The 16,748-nt window shown below is 41.2% G+C and overlaps 1 protein-coding gene across 1 annotated transcript in view; it reads right to left on the bottom strand.

Annotated features, from left to right (window-relative positions):
* Positions 1-16,748, bottom strand: part of LOC102205917 (partitioning defective 3 homolog) — a 346,721-nt gene that overhangs the window by 2,092 nt on the left and 327,881 nt on the right. The window contains exon 23 of the mRNA XM_005740561.1: positions 5,014-5,141. Within this exon, the coding sequence (XP_005740618.1) occupies positions 5,014-5,141 (128 nt within the window). The remainder of the gene's footprint in view (positions 1-5,013; positions 5,142-16,748) is intronic.

Genomic DNA, 16,748 nt, shown 5'->3' with positions numbered 1-16,748 from the left:
CTGTCAGTGTGACTTTAAAAGGGTAATTAAACACTTAATATAAACAAGTTTGGATGATAAACATAACAGGTGAATTTATAAATATATATGTATGTATGTATTTTAATATCTTTATTTAAAATAGCATTTACTTGTGCAGTCTCTGTCTGTTCTTTCCTCTTGCAATCAAACAAAAATCAAATGGTGAAATGTTATTTTAAGCACCATTTAGACAACTTTTGTACTTAATGTTTAAATCATCCCAAAATGCCACAGGACAAAAATAAATAAATAAATAACAGGCAGCATATTTTCAAGTCTTGGAGACAACATCAGGGAACATGATGGTTTGTGATGGACTGACCTTTTCACATAGGACTGTTGTGCCCCTATGTATCAAATGCAAAAAGCCTAAAAGCTGCAACCATAACATTTCTTCAGAGCTCCCTTAAACATCGCAGATAGGGTCCCAAAGCATGACTGCAGTTTAATGAATGAAATGTTTGCAAAGAAAAGTATAAGGTAGGATAAGAATTTGAAAATCTGTGGTGGAGTACTTTTTGCTTGCGGTAAAATAAAATAAAAATACACATTCTGTCATGGTCCCTGTGCCCCGCTGGTCAATCCTCTATTGGGCAATATGTTTGTGGTTTGTTTGCTCTCTCTCTCTCGCTCTCTCTCTCTCTCTCTCTCTCACTCTCTCTCTCTCTCTCGCCACGGCGATGCTCACTGCGGGCTCCCGCTGCTGGCCCACACACCTGCTCATCACCACACCGGCCGCTGATCCCAGCTGATTACTGCACTACTTAGATGGCGAGTCTGCACTAGTCTTCGCTGGATCGTTGAGCTATCAGTATCGTTTTTGGAACCCGATGCGGAGAGGAGTGATTGAGGGGGAACGTTTTTGTACAGAAAGTGTGGAAAACCCTTCTCCCAACCCTGTTTCCCACGGACCCTGGCGACCCGAATCCGTTTCCCCTGCACGTTGTATATAGCCACTTGGTGTATGTGTTCACTGTAAATAAACGCACTGTCCTTCGCTTAAAGGAAAAAAAAACAAAAACGGTGTCCACACTAGCGTTTTCAGTTGTTTTCACAGAGTTGCGCGTCCATATTGAAACAACCCAAAACGTTACAGTCCTGCGCATGCGCAAAAGCGAGTGAGAATTAAAGAATTTGAAGAAAAGCTATCTGCAGCATGTACAAACTGATATTAATCATTTTTAGGGCTGTCAAAATTGAGAGCAATCTAAACAACTGCTGTATAATGCCCTCCGCTATTAGAAAGTCTGCATTTTCGAGTGTCCACACTGCGACGGGGCAGCTCTGTTTTGAAATGTATGCGTTTTTGGGAGCGTTTTCAAAACGCTGTGTTTTTCCTTTTCAAAATTCAAAATTGTCAGAGAGGTTTAGTCGATGTAGCTATGGTATCAATTTGATCCTAGGTGACTTCCTTCTTGGGTTAATGCATTCACCGGCTTGGGTGCCCTGCATGCCCGACTCAAGGGGTGACAGCAATAAAAAAAAAAAACTACAAAGGAAGTAAAATAAAATACAAAGGAAAACTTCAGCAACACCCCCCCAAAAAAAACAAACCAAAACACACACAGAAAACACAACGAAAGTGTTTTTGGTGAGATATTAACGTGATAGAACAGCTACAGAACTGACAAGCTAACAGTACATGGCTAACAGTAAACGTATTACATGTATCATGTGATATTTTTCTCTCTCATAGCACTGATGAATCCTTTTAAACATGTCTCGGTGCAATCCTTCACATGTTTTTGTCACTTGTGCATTAATGTCTCACCAGAAACACTACAGTTGTGTTTGTGAGAGTTGTTTTTTTTTCTACTTCTGTTCTATTTTATTCAACTTCCTTTGTGGGTTTTTTGAACTTCTGTTGTGTTTTTTTTCTATTTCTTCTTTCTTTTATTGAAATACCATTCTGTTTCATAATAAACATTTTAAAAATAAGTGTTGAAGTGGGGATTTCAATAAGGGAATTCCACTGCAAGTAGAAACACTATACAGTTTGTTCCTATGCCAGGGCTGCCATCATGGGCACACAGATTTAAAGAAAATGCTACAAAACACAGTGCCTCTTTCTTGATAACTTTCCATTGCTAGAAATATTTTCTTTCTATCATCATCACAGTGAAACTGTTATGAGAATCCCAGAATTTCAGCATTTCTAATGAAAGCCCTTGCGGTTCACAATGACTAAAGGGAGGGGAAGGGCTAAAGCACACGGCCCTGTAAACGTGGGGTATGTGGGCTCTTGTGAGCTCTTGTGAGCTTGTGAGTTTTTTTGTGCATGCATTTCTGTTACGAACATGTGCAACACAAACACATCCTCTTGTTCCGCCATTTGGTTGCTAGTATGCACAAGTACAGGGGCAGATGTAGGGACAGACTGCAGAGAGCCTCACCACATGCTCCATACATGGACCTCACCGTCTGGGCGAGCCGCCACGCACTTACACCCTGGCTTGGCTCACAGAGCAGCCAGCACCGCTCATGAGGGAGTCGCTTGTTTAGAAGCACAGGAACGCCTGTTGCACGAGGAAGCAACCTGCGTTTCCAGAATGACCTTTTAGGTTTTAAAAGCACAGAAGTTTTAGGGGGAAGTCAGAAGCGGAGAGATGAGAGCAGAGAGATTGCGTTGCTCCACAGGAATGTAATAGTGATTGATGCGTCAAGGGATCTACTTCTCTTATCACCTCTACTCCTTTGCCAAAATATATCACAAAGTAGATTAGTTACATGTACAGCGGGAGGGGATGGGAAAATACATCATGCCAAAGAGTGGGGTAAATTTAGAATGACAGAAAATAACAAACAAACCCAGGAAGTTGGCTCGCAGGAACATTTGTGGCCGCTGTGTGTTTCTTTAAAACAGCTGGGAAGAATCAGAGTTTATGAGAAGTAGGAGAAAGCTTCCACACATGCACGCACGCACACATGCACCCAAAAGCATCTAATGTGTAATGCAACAATCATTTTCTATATTGTATAAATAAATTGTCTACAAACCTGGAATAATGTTTTCTTTCTAACTTGGAACAATATTCTTTTGGCTGGGAATGCGATAGTTGCACGGCTAGATGAAAGAGCTACTGGCAGTTCACTCAGCCCGCAGTTAAGAACCTTATCTCGACATTCACTGCATTCATGCGTGTGCTTGTGTGTGTGTGTGTACATCTCTTTCGGGCTAATCAGTGGTCTCTCCTTCCTACTAAAACACTCGTTCCTCTCCCAGTCACTCTCGACCTCCGCTGCCTGTCACTGCTAATCCTGCTCCAACAACAAGCCTTCATTAGTGTTCTTCCAATCCTCACATCCCAGACAGCGAGCTAAGCCTGGCCGTCATCAGATAACCAGCTACCATGGCTTCCTCTGGAAGCTTCTGGGGTGTTTTTTGGTGAGGGAATGTTCCCTTTTCTGCTGAATGGCTGACTGCTCAGACTTCCTGCTTTGGAAGAGGAAAAGATGAAGAGGTTCCAATAAGAGAGGTGGCTGACATTAGAAGGCATTGTGATTATTAATCTGGGGATGTAAGACTAGCTCTTTAATGAGAAGCCATGCCGACACACCAAGCCCCGAAAAGCCTCAGCCAGGGTCAAGCATCAAGCCTGAGCTCATGTGGCTCTTAGCCCGAAGCCACTATGAGATTATGAAAGGAATGCATATCAAAGGCCATCCTCGCTTGGCTGCTTGGCCGGAGACATGAACTTTCCCAAGAGAAGCAACTCACTGGGAGAGAAGGTCCCAGCTCAACTGTCACACCACATGAGATGCAAGCAGATAACACATATGAGGGGAATGCATAGATCAGTCTGCCTTATACAGACCAAATTGATTATGTGTCCGTGTGGACCGCAAATCCATATCCACAGACACGAACACGTTTTCATCGACCCAACTGTGTTTTGAGGCAACATAACACAAAAGGGGATGAATATGAAGAAGTGATTGGTGCTTGTGCGTTACAGCATAGACGAGAACTGGCAAAGAAAATGAAAAGACCACGCACGCATGCACGCACGCACGTACGCACGCACGCACACACACACACACACATATATTAAGGGCTCCGTCTTTGTTTAAATTGGCAAGCTGCAAAAGTGAAATAAATCTTGACTTTGCTCTTAGCATTTTTGAACATATAATACATTTCACAATGCAAAAAAACCCTCACAATGGATTGTTTTCAGTGTGAAAATATTCAACAATAATGTGTCACTCAGTCAAATGACAGAATTATTGCCTTGGGGAGCTTTTCTTCCAGGATATTAAGCTTCATATGCGACTTTCTTTCCCCTAGCAGCAGTGGTTAACTTTGTAATTTGCACCTACTGCCATGAGATTAAAAACTTCAGTAAAGACATTTAACGGAGTGCTGGCAGAAATGGCAAATATTGATACTAAACCACCCCCTCCCACAAAAAAGGCTCAAGATGTATGATATGGTAAGCTTTATTGGCATCTCTTTGACAAATATGCAAAAAAGAATCGAAACAAGAAGATGGAGAAGATGAAAAGCAGTGCTTGTAGCTCCTAATGGCAAACTGTGCGAGGCAAGAGATTGTAGGGGGAAAAAATAGCCTTTAGAAAAAATAATGTGATATTGGAGCTGTTATTGGAGAGGGGGGCTTGGGACAAAGTCACCGCTTTCTTCGGGTCAGCATTGACTTAATGAAGTTGAATATCAGTCAAATAATTCTAAGCGATCACATTAAATGATTTCATTCAAAGAGTTTGCTAAGAATCGTTCAAATGTCTGGAGATTAGTTGAAAGTGGCTTTGTGGTGATTGACTTTGAGGGAAGCCAAAGAGATAAGTGAGGGAGGGGGGAGGTGGGGGGGAAGGCAAAAATGTGAGGAAAAGAAATTGATGGAAATCAAAAAAAGTCAAATGAAGGGGTTGAGAAAGGGCAGGGAGGACGTGATAAGTCAAAGGGGTGGACGCAGCCGCATGGATGCATGGACAGTTTGAAGAAAGAAAGAAAAGGAAGGAAGGATGTCTCACCGTGGCAGGGAATTGTACTGTCTCTGTGCTTGTGGGAAATCATCTCTGTCCTCTTGCTGCTGTTTCTGGACCTGAGTCTCAACCGTTACAGAATGGCGTCCACTTGATGTCTCCGTCCCATTGCTGGCCTGTTAAACCCACAAATACAGTTAGCACAGACACAGTGAATACACAGTAACAAAGAGAGGACCAAAAGCAAGCATTTAAGCCTTTCAGTGCATGTTGTACTAACCCCATGTTGCTCTCCAATGCATCCATCGGACTATAGCATGCATACAGTGTGTGGATGTTAGTTAGGAAGCACTCAGAAACAGTAGAAAAAAAGTGTTGTGTAAAGCACTTTGAGTGCTCAGGATAGAATAGAAAAGCGCATTACAAGAACCAGTCCATATAAGAGAAAAGAAAATTATTGTTTTGATAAAAGATGAATTGAACTTAAATTGTTCACACGAGTTCTTATTCGTGGGAAAGTGGCACATGCTGGTTGTTTGCAGCTTCAGCGATTCTTGGCTAGTGATTTATTTTATATTGTAGTCTTAAAAGGTAGTAGAGCCCTAAGTGTGTTTAGCTAGTCCATTTAACCCTAGGTACCTTTTGAATGGCTTGTTTAAGGGATCTGTGTTGCCTGGTACACAGATAATAAAGTACTAAATGAACCGTGGTCCATATCAACCACAAATTAAGAAAGGAGAACTGCTTTTAAAGAATGCTGTGATTAAAACAAACAAACAAAGAATCCTGTTCTCTTGACTTTTCAAACATACTGCACTGGCCACATGGTTGATATGACTTTTCTCTTTAGTATGCATTAAACATTTTGCGATGGAGCTTGTTTGTGTCAGCTGTAGGTCTTGATAGCTACAGTTTGGATCAGTTTAGCCCACCACTAGTGTGCTGAAGAGATAAATTATAGACGAGCATTTCCAGCCATGGCTTCATTCCGCTCATATGCATATGACAACACACTGCTAACCTGTACCAGTGTGCATGTGTGTTTGCCGTCTGATCATCTGTGAGGTTGACATGGAGATATCATCTCCCTCAGCACCAGCATGCTGCTAACGAGCTGGCTTATGAAAGAACGAGGCAAGCCAATTAAACAGAAGCAAGCTGAAGAGGTGTTGCAGGCGTGGCTTGACCACTTGTCAGCATTCATAAGGCTCAGGCTTTATTGTGGAAGGCAGGTAGTGGTGGATGGCTTGTGTGAATAAATTAACCACTTAATAACTCACAATTTACCCAAATTTGATTTCTAAACCTGAGCAGCTTCTTTGCAGTCTTTGGATTTGTGGAGCTGGCAGAATGTAGCTAAACTCACAGTTTAATGCACTTTGTCCTCTGATTTGCAGTAAACACAGGATGTCAAATACTGCCATTCAATCAGATGGTGGTGTTGCAAAGGTACATACAGTACACGGTGTCTTTTGGTGTCCATGCTTTTGACACACCAGCTACAGTAATGTGCATTTAATGTGAAATCTGCATTTAATGGTTGAAAGGGTGTCTGTGGATGCAGACAGCCAGATGTGGATGTAAATGGTAAATGGACTAAGATAAGATAAGATAACCTTTATTAGTCCCACACGTGGGAAATTTGTTTTGTGACAGCAGGAAGTGGACAGTGCAAAAGTTATGACGCAAAAATTAGAATACAATAAGAATAAATACAGTACACAGCTGTACAGAATAGAATAAAATAAAATACTATATACAGTAGAATAAAATAGAATAAAAATATACAATAAGATAAAAATAGAATACGAATGCTATATACAACTGAGTAAAAATACAACGATGCCAGAAAAGATTATTGCACTTAGTGTTATTGCACATGTGTGGATGTGTGTGTTTGTTCAGTTAAAGTCTTTGTTGTGGAGTCTGACAGCAGTGGGGAGGAAAGACCTGCGAAATCTCTCCGTCCCACACCGTGGGTGCCGCAGTCTCCCACTGAAGGAGCTGCTCAGTGCTGTCACAGTCTGCTGCATGGGGTGGGAGACGTTGTCCAACAGGGATGACAGCTTAGCCGCCGTTCTCCTGTCACTCACCACCTCCACTGGGTCCAGAGGGCATCCTAGAACAGAGCTGGCCCTTCGGATCACCCTGTTCAGTCTCTTCCTGTCCCCAGCAGAGATGCTGCCGCCCCAGCAGACCACACCATAAAAGATAGCAGAAGCCACCACAGAGTCATAGAAGGTCTTCAGGAGTGGGCCCTCCACCCCAAACGACCTGAGTCTCCGCAGCAGGTACAGCCTGCTCTGCCCTTTCCTGTAGAGGGCGTCTGAGTTATGAGTCCAGTCCAGTCTGTTGTTCAGATGAACACCAAGGTACCTGTAGCTGTCCACAGCCTCAATGTCCATACCCTGGATGTTCAGTGGTTGCAGTGGAGAATGCTTGTGCCTGCGGAAGTCTACCACCAGCTCCTTGGTTTTACTGGCATTGATCTGGAGGTAGTTCAGCTGGCACCAGTCCACAAAGTCTTGAGTCAGTCCTCTGTACTCCTTGTCGTCCCCATCAGTGATGAGGCCGACTATTGCAGAGTCATCAGGGAACTTCTGCAGGAAGCACTGGGTGGAATTGTGGGAGAAGTCTGCAGTGTAGATGGTGAAGAGGAACGGAGCCAGAACCGTTCCCTGTGGGGCCCCCGTACTGCAGACGACCCTGTCCGACACACAGCCCTGAGTCCTCACATACTGTGGTCGGTCGGTGAGGTAGTCCAAAATCCAGGTAGTGAGGTGATGGTCCACTCCAGAGTTCTCCAGCTTGTCCTTCAGAACCGAGGGAAGAATGGTGTTGAAGGCACTGGAGAAATCAAAGAACATGATTCTCACAGTGCTTCCAGTGGTCTCCAGGTGAGCGAGGGAACGATGTAGGAGGTGAATGACGGCATCATCCGCTCCAATGCCAGGCTGGTAGGCAAACTGAAGTGGGTCCAGTGATGAGCTTGTTAGGCGCCGAAGCTGAGCCAGGACCAACCGCTCCAGGGTCTTCATCAGGTGGGATGTCAGAGCCACCGGCCTGTAGCTGTTGAGGTCCTTGGGGCGTGAAGTCTTTGGCACTGGTACAACACAGGAGGTTTTCCAGAGCTGTGGGACTCTTCCCAACCTCAGGCTCAGGTTGAAGAGGTGCTCCATCACCCCACACAGTTGGTCCGCGCAGGACCTGACGACCCTCGAGCTGATGCCATCTGGGCCCGCTGCCTTCTTGCCATGGTTCTTATATAGCGCTTTTCTACTCTTCTGAGCACTCAAAGTGCTTTACACAACTTGTGAATTCACCCATTCACACCCATTTGCACAAGCACATTGTTCTAAGTGCTTTCTAAGTAACATTCACACACATTCACACTCTGATGGATGCATCGGAGAGCAATTTGGGGTTAATATCTTGCCCAAGGATATTTGGCATGCAGACTAGGGGAAGCCAGGAATTGAACCTACCTTCCAACCTTCAGTAGATGACCTGAGCTACAGCCACCTCTAAGATGTAGTGACATTTGTCAGCCAGAACACTGCGGCAAGGCTGCCCTTTGGGATTTTTTATTATTAAAACTATTCACTGATTAATTTTGTTTGCACTTGCGTTTTACGTACTTTTCGCTGTGTGGTTAGGCTGAAGAAACGATTGTGGGTTTGAGTTTAAAATTCCCCAATTTACAACATTAGCCCTATTTGCCACAAAATGATACCTTCCCATTGTTATCTCCATCAAGGAGGTTATGTTTTTGGTAGCATTTGCGTGCGTGCTTGCAATTCAGTCACAAAAAGTCTCAAATGAATTCTGATCAAACTTGGTCAGGGTGTAGAGTGCGGTCATGTTAACAATCCATTAAAATTTGGCTTACATTAACCAAGGTCTTCCAGGTGAACTGAAGGATTTATTGATCAAAAGATCACCAAAACCTTGAAACTATCAAACATAATATCAACATATATTAAGTACTGTATAAAGGTTTAAAACCTTTAACCTTATAACCTTTGACCTCTATTTCAAGTTCGAGGTATCTGAAGGTCAAAGTGTTAATAGTAGTATAATCAGCTCTTCTTACTGCCTTTATTTGTATTGACAGCATGTAGACATATAGAGAATGATATATGGGTATTATAAATATGTACATTACAGTAACAAGCAAGTGTCTAAACATGCTAAATATGGGGTATTAAGGTGCCCTTTGGGGGGTATCAATAGACGCTGCGAGTGTATCTCTGTGAAGCCAAACACTTCTGATAATACAGCAATATCTGACCGATGAGAACAATTCTGGAATTAATCGATGGGGTAAAGGTGCGCTGGTGGAATGAAAAGCTGTCAGCGAAAACGTCTTCTTGGAAACGTCTTCTGTTCCTGAAATGACTGCTTTTCTCCTCACTTGGACAGCTGCAATAACAGCGCAATTACATTTCACTCAGCGTCAACAGCAAGTCTTTTTCTCAAGCCCTCCGAGTCTTAAAAACATAATAGTATTCCACGTGGGCGAAGTGAATTGGACTCATATGTTTCAGGTTTCGCTGCAACAACATGTTTCCCGGGCTCAGAAACTGTAGAGCACATAAACCAATATCAGATGAACTGAGAGGTGGAAAAGAAAAATAATTTTACTGGAGTCGAATGTGGTAGTGAGAAAATAATTAGTCACGCACTCTGAAAGTTATTAATGTGATTTGAAAGGAAGTGAGGAGGAATCCTGCGGTGCTACACTCTTCAGTCTCAAACCGAAGGGTTGACGTGGATGACGCCATGCCAAGAGAAATGCATGAGAAATAGCCAGGAGAGAAAATCAGTCAGCCTAATGCCATTATCCAGGGAAGGGGAATCAGATTATTTCATGTTAGACCTGGAATATAATGCCATATAAAACATGACATTTGTTGAAATCAAATCAAAGAGATGTCCGTGTTTGTTTTTATCCAATAATGTGAAAAATGATGTCAATATGGCACGTTTTTATCTTTCCCCTGCTTCCTTGGTGGTGTCACAGACAAAGCAGGAGGAAACAAAAATTCTCCACCTGTTAAAACATGAGAGCCGGCGGGATGTAATTATGAAAATTATTTGCAGCTATCAAAAAAAAAAAAAAAAACTAGGACAAGGAAAGCAGCTGGGTGGGAGTCGAGCAAGACAGCCGAGGTGTAATATTTCTTGGTTCAGAGCTGGTCACAAACCTTTGAGATATCAAAGCAGGTTGCGATGATGGGTCAGCACTAACATATGGCTTTACCGCCCATGCTTCTCTTGATAGTATGCTTGGAGGCCACCACATAGGGAACCGTTTTAAGAGAACAGTCGAGCTGTATACAAACAGACATGTGGAAGACATTAAGATTGCTAATGGGCAAATACAACAAGAAGAAAGTGAGAGAATGGTAGTGAAACACCACATCCTGACAAAAGCCCAGTTGGATAATGAGTCTCTCTTAAAGTCACTGCACCGACCCAATTCCGCCAATTTATTATAAGCAAGCTCAGTCCATTTGCGGTTACCAGGGTGTGTAGCTCCGGGCGGCGTAACCATCTGGATCAAGCAGTGTGGTCTGCCATTTCCCGGCCTCTGGTCCAAGGAACCACAGTGAATAGGAGGTTGGTGTGGCTATCGCTATATCATTTAGAGACTTTGCAGCATGCACATAAGGCAGCACAAAAGTCATTTTTCTTTTCTGTATCTTTAAGTGAAACTGACCAATCACGTTGTTTTGCAATGTGGGAAGAAAAGAAAAACATGCCTTTATTTATATCAAACTCTTCTGTAACCGGTAGCAGCTTTCAAGTGTTTTCTTTATTAATTCATGGAATATAATAAAAAATATTGTCTATTTAGGTTTGCTGTTAGCTAAATTTATGTATTAGTATTAGCTAGCTTCTTGGCTAATGCTAACTGAATGCTCAGATAACATCTTTGGTCAGTGTGACGTTGATCTTGGACCTATATTACTGTGATATGGGAACAACACCAACGTGACAATATCAGATCACGCATCAATCTATTCCACATTAACAACCAAGCCACATAACTTTAAGGTTGGTATTGTTCAAATACAATGGCAAATCCCATTGCTTATGGTATTTACTTTAACCATGTTGCCACTAAACCTTGCTTCACTACTTGCACAACATTACACAGCACTAATCCCTACAAAGTCATGCAGTAGCATGACTAAGAAGCCCTAAAAGGCGACAATCAATCAATGTCAGAGATCTGGTTGAAAGAAACACATCTCAGCACAGGTTTGCAATGCTGGTTTTAGGCTTTTCCTTATTTTTTCACAGCATGATATGGCCTTCCTGTAACGTGTTAACTCCTCGCTGGGTGTGAGATTGTTCTGGGCTATCTTAAATTCTAAATAGGGGGGGTGTGTAGGGCCAGAGAGATAGCAAGGGTGTTAGTGTGCCAACTGCCGAGTCTCGGACACACAAACACGACTGCCAGAGCTCGGGTGAAACGTTAGACCGCAAACCTGCGTGACATATCCAGGAAGCTTGTTTTCTGGGTTACTCATCTATTAATCAGAAGGCTGGTGGTTCAATCCCTGGCTGTTTAGCTCTGAGGAAGTCAAGTGACTAGTTAAACAGGGCTTACTCTTCAAGTAATCACATAGTAATAGAGTTAACTGTGAGGCACACAACACTAATCAACATGAAAGTACAATATTTAAGGAAACTAGTAGTTGCATAAGCAGAGCTAATATGTGCACACACATGAACCCTGGTAGCAGAATTCAAAGTAATAATAAAATCAAAAGAATTCACATAAATGTGGGCTTTAAAAGTTGCTGTTGATGTGTGTGATCCAAGTTACCAGCGTGGTGCTCATACTCCTCTGTGTGGTCATGCTTACTGGTGCTCTAGCCTAACAGCACAAATTGTTTTTATTGAGAAAGAGTGTGTGTATGTGAGGCTGGGGGGTGGGCTCTAGGAAAAACATTGCTTAACAGTTCTTTATGATGAACATCTGGAAATTCCCTCTTATAGACAAGCAGGGCGGGCAAGGAGAAAAAACATACCAGCTCTAATTGCGTGTGCTGGGCTAAGTGGATTGACTGATAGATGAGGTTTTTGTATCTTGATCATTATTCCATTATGTTGGAGCTTAGGTTCAGCGACGGACCTGATCATTACAGCTGTTAGCAGCAGGCAGACCTGAGTGAAAAGCTGAGGTTAAACCCATGGAGACCAGGCCCCACACCTAATACTGATGCATGTACCCTTATCTTAGCCGAACCCTATTATTATCATTTTACACATTTTTCTAAAGTTCCGAAAGCAAAACATTTACATTGGCTTTCGTTTTAGCAGTAGTAGTGTAGATTATAGTCACAGTTTGAATGGATTACAGTTCAAATGTAAGTCATGCAGAATACATCTGCTAATGACGATCAGGCTATAAAATTGAGAGCAGCTACTTAACAGGCCTTAACGTGAGAATGTTTCATAAACAGCTTTTTCCAAATTAAAAATTCATTTTAAAGCTAAACCATTAAGCCAACATGGAAGAGCAGGGTCTTAAGTCCTCACGGGTCTGTTTATCCATCACATGTGGTGAAACCACTGATGAAGATCATGTGCTGTGACCCAGAACTGCACCCTAAAATAACCTAAAATCCTTAAATCTGGTTGCAGTTTGATTGCAGAAATCTGAACTGCTGCTGTTCTTGAGTAACACTTTGAGATGCTAGCAGTTCCTGTTTGTGTACAGTATATTTGCGTGGAGGCTATCACAAAGGAGCCTCGCATGCTCAGGGGAAACAGGCATCAAAGTGCAGTTCTGCAGACTTTGATGTGGTAGGCATTTAACTGCCTGCCGGAGCATCTTGCTTTTCATGGTTACATTCCCTGAACGATTTGATTTATAAAAGTAGAGGTCAGAAAGGTTTCACTTTCATCATTGTGAACAATCTTCAGCAATGAAACTGAGTGAAACATGCTGTTAAAAAAGGACATATCAGTTTCAGTGCAGAAAAAAATAGCTCCGATAGCTTTGAACAGAGCTCAGCTATGACTTTACATTTTTGAGTGTGGGTCAAAACACTGAAAATAAATAAATAAATAAATGTTTTTTGTCATCACTACCTCCACCCACAGTTTTTAAACCCACACCAGAAGTTCACTTTCTGAAAGTTGTGACAAATCTTCCTCCGCCGAGGCAGTTCCCTCTGAGCAGTATTTGCTTTTATATTTTGTATGTAACATTACAGGTAGTGGATAATAGCTACTGATTTGTAAATAACAGGACATGAATAACCTCACCTTATTATATAATGTCATACTACAGTATGATATTATATAACACATTTTGGGGTTGGCTTCAAAGAAAGGCAGATGTGAAATTTAAAAGTGAGGTCAGAGGTCCAATGTGGGATAATATTTCAATTCCCCATACAAAAGTATCATTCCCTAAATGTTTTCAATATAAACAAACACAGTAGAATTTTAGATTTTACAAAGGTTTAACCTTATTTGACCTTGAAGAAGAGGTCAGAGGTCCAAAGTAGAGATGGACCGATCCGATATTATGTATCGGTATCGGTCTGATACTGACCTAAATTACTGGATTGGATATTGAAGAGAAATAAAAAATGTAATCTGATCCATTAAATATGAAAAAAGCACCTCACAAAACTTGCGACATGGTGTAACTCAGCTCATAACCTTAACATGTCGGAACAGTATGCATCACGTGATAGAGCAGCTGTGTGTATTTGTAACCTCGCTACCAAACCGGCATTTACCGAGAAAGTTATCCCAGAGAGAAGTAAAGCAAGTGTGTAAGTTCATCTCTGAATGTTTGTAAAGCATTCTAGCGTTAAGCTTAACAACCGATATATGGAGCGACTGCCTCTCTCCCTCCCTCTCCTGCTGCTACTTTAATCGTGAAACTGATTAATGATCAGCTGATCGGCTTTTCTGTCGCGAGTCCGTCTCTCTTGTTTGTTTATTGCCCACTTTGCGCCAGAAAGAGGAAACCAGCGGCTGAACAACAGCAGCACGTTTAAGCTTGATAAGCTGCTGTTAGAATTTATTTAATATTACTTTCTACACCAGGATCTTTTTCTACAGTGACGGCTGGTAACTGTGCAGGGGCGGATCTAGCAAAGTTTAGCCAGGGGGGCCGATAGGGCATGAACAGGGAAAGGGGGCACAAAGACATACTTTTCTTTCTTATTCTCATTTAAAATGTCTAGCTTTTAATAATTAATTATCTGAATCTTACACCCAAAGTTCTAATCTGATGTAAAATGTATAGAAGTCCATGACTGTATATAGTAACTACTAAGTCTAATATACCCTAGTAAGCCATAGTACTTTTTCCTTTGGGAAGGTACCATCTGTGCAGTCTGCAATTCTGTTGAAGAAAGATGTTGAATCTCTTTAATTATTCTTGAAAAATAATTGATTTCTGTGCATATTTTCACACTGCATCAAATTAAAGTTGATTACGTCAATTAAGCATCATGAGGTGGGGGGTGGTTCCCTATTTTTTTTTTTTTGCTGGGAGTTTGGAACCCTATTAGTTAGGTTGCTTAATATTTACGCTAAGTACTCTTTAACCTGTTAGCAGTCGGACGTACCGCCCACGGTACATTGGATGGTTTAGGGGACTAATTGTAAATTTGTAGGACTGCTAAGGGGTTAATATACCAGAATAGGGAGGATAGACTAGGTTTAAGTTTATTAGATTGATCAGTATTGCTGAACTATGAAATATTTTGGCTGCAGTGTATTTTTTGCATACAGGTATAACAGCTTTAGTGTTTTATTTTTTTTTAAACTTGAGTTTGAACTTATACAAAAAGCAGCAAGATATTAAAAAAACAGTTTTATTTATTAAAAAACACACTATATCGGATTCATATCGGTATCGGCCGATATCCAAATTTATGATATTGGTATCGGTATCGGACATAAAAAAGTGGTATCGTGCCATCTCTAGTCCAAAGTAACATTATATCTAGAATTCCCATATATCATTCCCTATACATGTACATAGTTTTCTAAGTCATAAGGCTTTTTGTCAATTTTTTACCTGTAAGTCACTAAGTTGACTTTGAAGATCTTGGGGGATGTAAGGAAATTTTTAACGGACTGTTAACCCTATAATGCCCTGTATCATATTTGATACATAAGTATCAAAATGTTATGGACAAAACAATTTTTTTGTCTAAAATTAACATTGTTGTTAACAAAAAGTTGCCAAAAATGTCCAATGTATCAAATGCGATACAAAAAATATGTAATAAATATATAATAAAAATATATTATACACAACTTGATATAGCAAACAAATTGTGGATTTTGTTATAAGGGTTAATAAACATCTCAGTTCCCCCCATAAATCTGAATTTTCTGGCTATTTTTTTGATGGATTTGGTCTTTCAAGGTTGGCATAATGGACCTCTACACCCCGACCAATTTGATCAAAATTCATCCAAATTTTTTGAGGTATTGTGTTTACAGAAAGAAAGAATGTCATGGACGCACACTATGCCAAAACCTAACCTCCTTGCAGAGGTAAATATACAGTAAAGATGCTAACTATCCATTCCTGTCAGCATAGTCAATGTCAGTATGTCACTTCACATTTTTGTACTTGTCTCATCTTTCTGTAATATCTTTGGTTTTCAAAGCAAAATCCTTACCCTGTTGACTTTAAATAGAGCCATATCAATTCTGCTTCTAGACGACGCTAAGACGGGATTTCCCTCGAGTTCTGCTAATCAGTGTCAGCGCATAACACGGGTGCAAGTCTGCCTTTCCTAATAAGCTCTGCCATTGTGAATTCTTGTTCACATGACTAAAATAACATGAAAGAGGACTAATAAAACAGACTTCAATACTCAAGGGCTGGCCCTATATCTTATTACCAGTGGAGCAGTGGTGTGCCCGACAGTGTCGACGATCAGACGCAATTAAGAGCTCAGCGGCTCAGAGAGAAAGACTGAGACCTCTTGGTGGTGAGCAAACAGTTCACATCTAATGGCGGATGGGAAAAGAGAGATTAAGAAAACAGAGCTAGACGTCCACTCTGTGTTTTTTTTTTCAAACATCAGTTTGACAAATACCGAAGAAAATCCAGAGCAAATACAGCCTGCCTTCATCTGTGTAGGAACACGGTGGGAAGCATGCTGCTGTGTTTTACCCAAACTCAATTGGACAGCGGAAATAACAGTAGAAGATGCTGGCCACTCCAAACCAATTTAACTGACCAACCAACACTGATAATTCTCCAGAAAATTGCATGCAAAATGTTTTAACTTTCAAGGTCTGACTTTCTGGCCCGTCATTTTCTAAATAGCTCTGCTAGGAGCAACAATTAGCTGCATTCTTTTCTCCGAGGTCAAAAAGTTACTGAGTAAAAAAAGAAACCAAAAAACTGAAGTCACTGTAAGTTATTATTGATAAATAACATGGAGGTATTTGACATCCCACATGTCCCGCGACTTGGTTATCTGTGTTTTTTTGTTATGGTTTTTAATGAGTTACACGCCTCTAAAACACCAGTTAAGTAAAAAGCGGGACAACAGTTTAGATTATCGGTGACCTGACAGGGAGTTTGGAAAAGGATATGATTCCTTACTTAAAGTTCCTGAACTTTTAATGCACAGCAGGGATGGATATGAGATCAAGTGTGAATGAATTAGCAAAGGAATTAACTTGATTACATTTTTCCAATTATGAAGAATAAATCCCATTGTTGTTACAGATCAATCGTTGGAGAGTAGAACGGCTTAAAGCAACTATTCTCA

This window comes from Pundamilia nyererei, unplaced genomic scaffold, assembly GCF_000239375.1.
Source record: "Pundamilia nyererei isolate P.nyererei 1_Seehausen unplaced genomic scaffold, PunNye1.0 scaffold00101, whole genome shotgun sequence".
NCBI classification, from domain to species: domain Eukaryota; kingdom Metazoa; phylum Chordata; class Actinopteri; order Cichliformes; family Cichlidae; genus Pundamilia; species Pundamilia nyererei.
The sequence above is the reverse complement of the archived record's forward strand: the minus strand, read 5'-3'. Positions and strand labels throughout refer to the sequence as shown.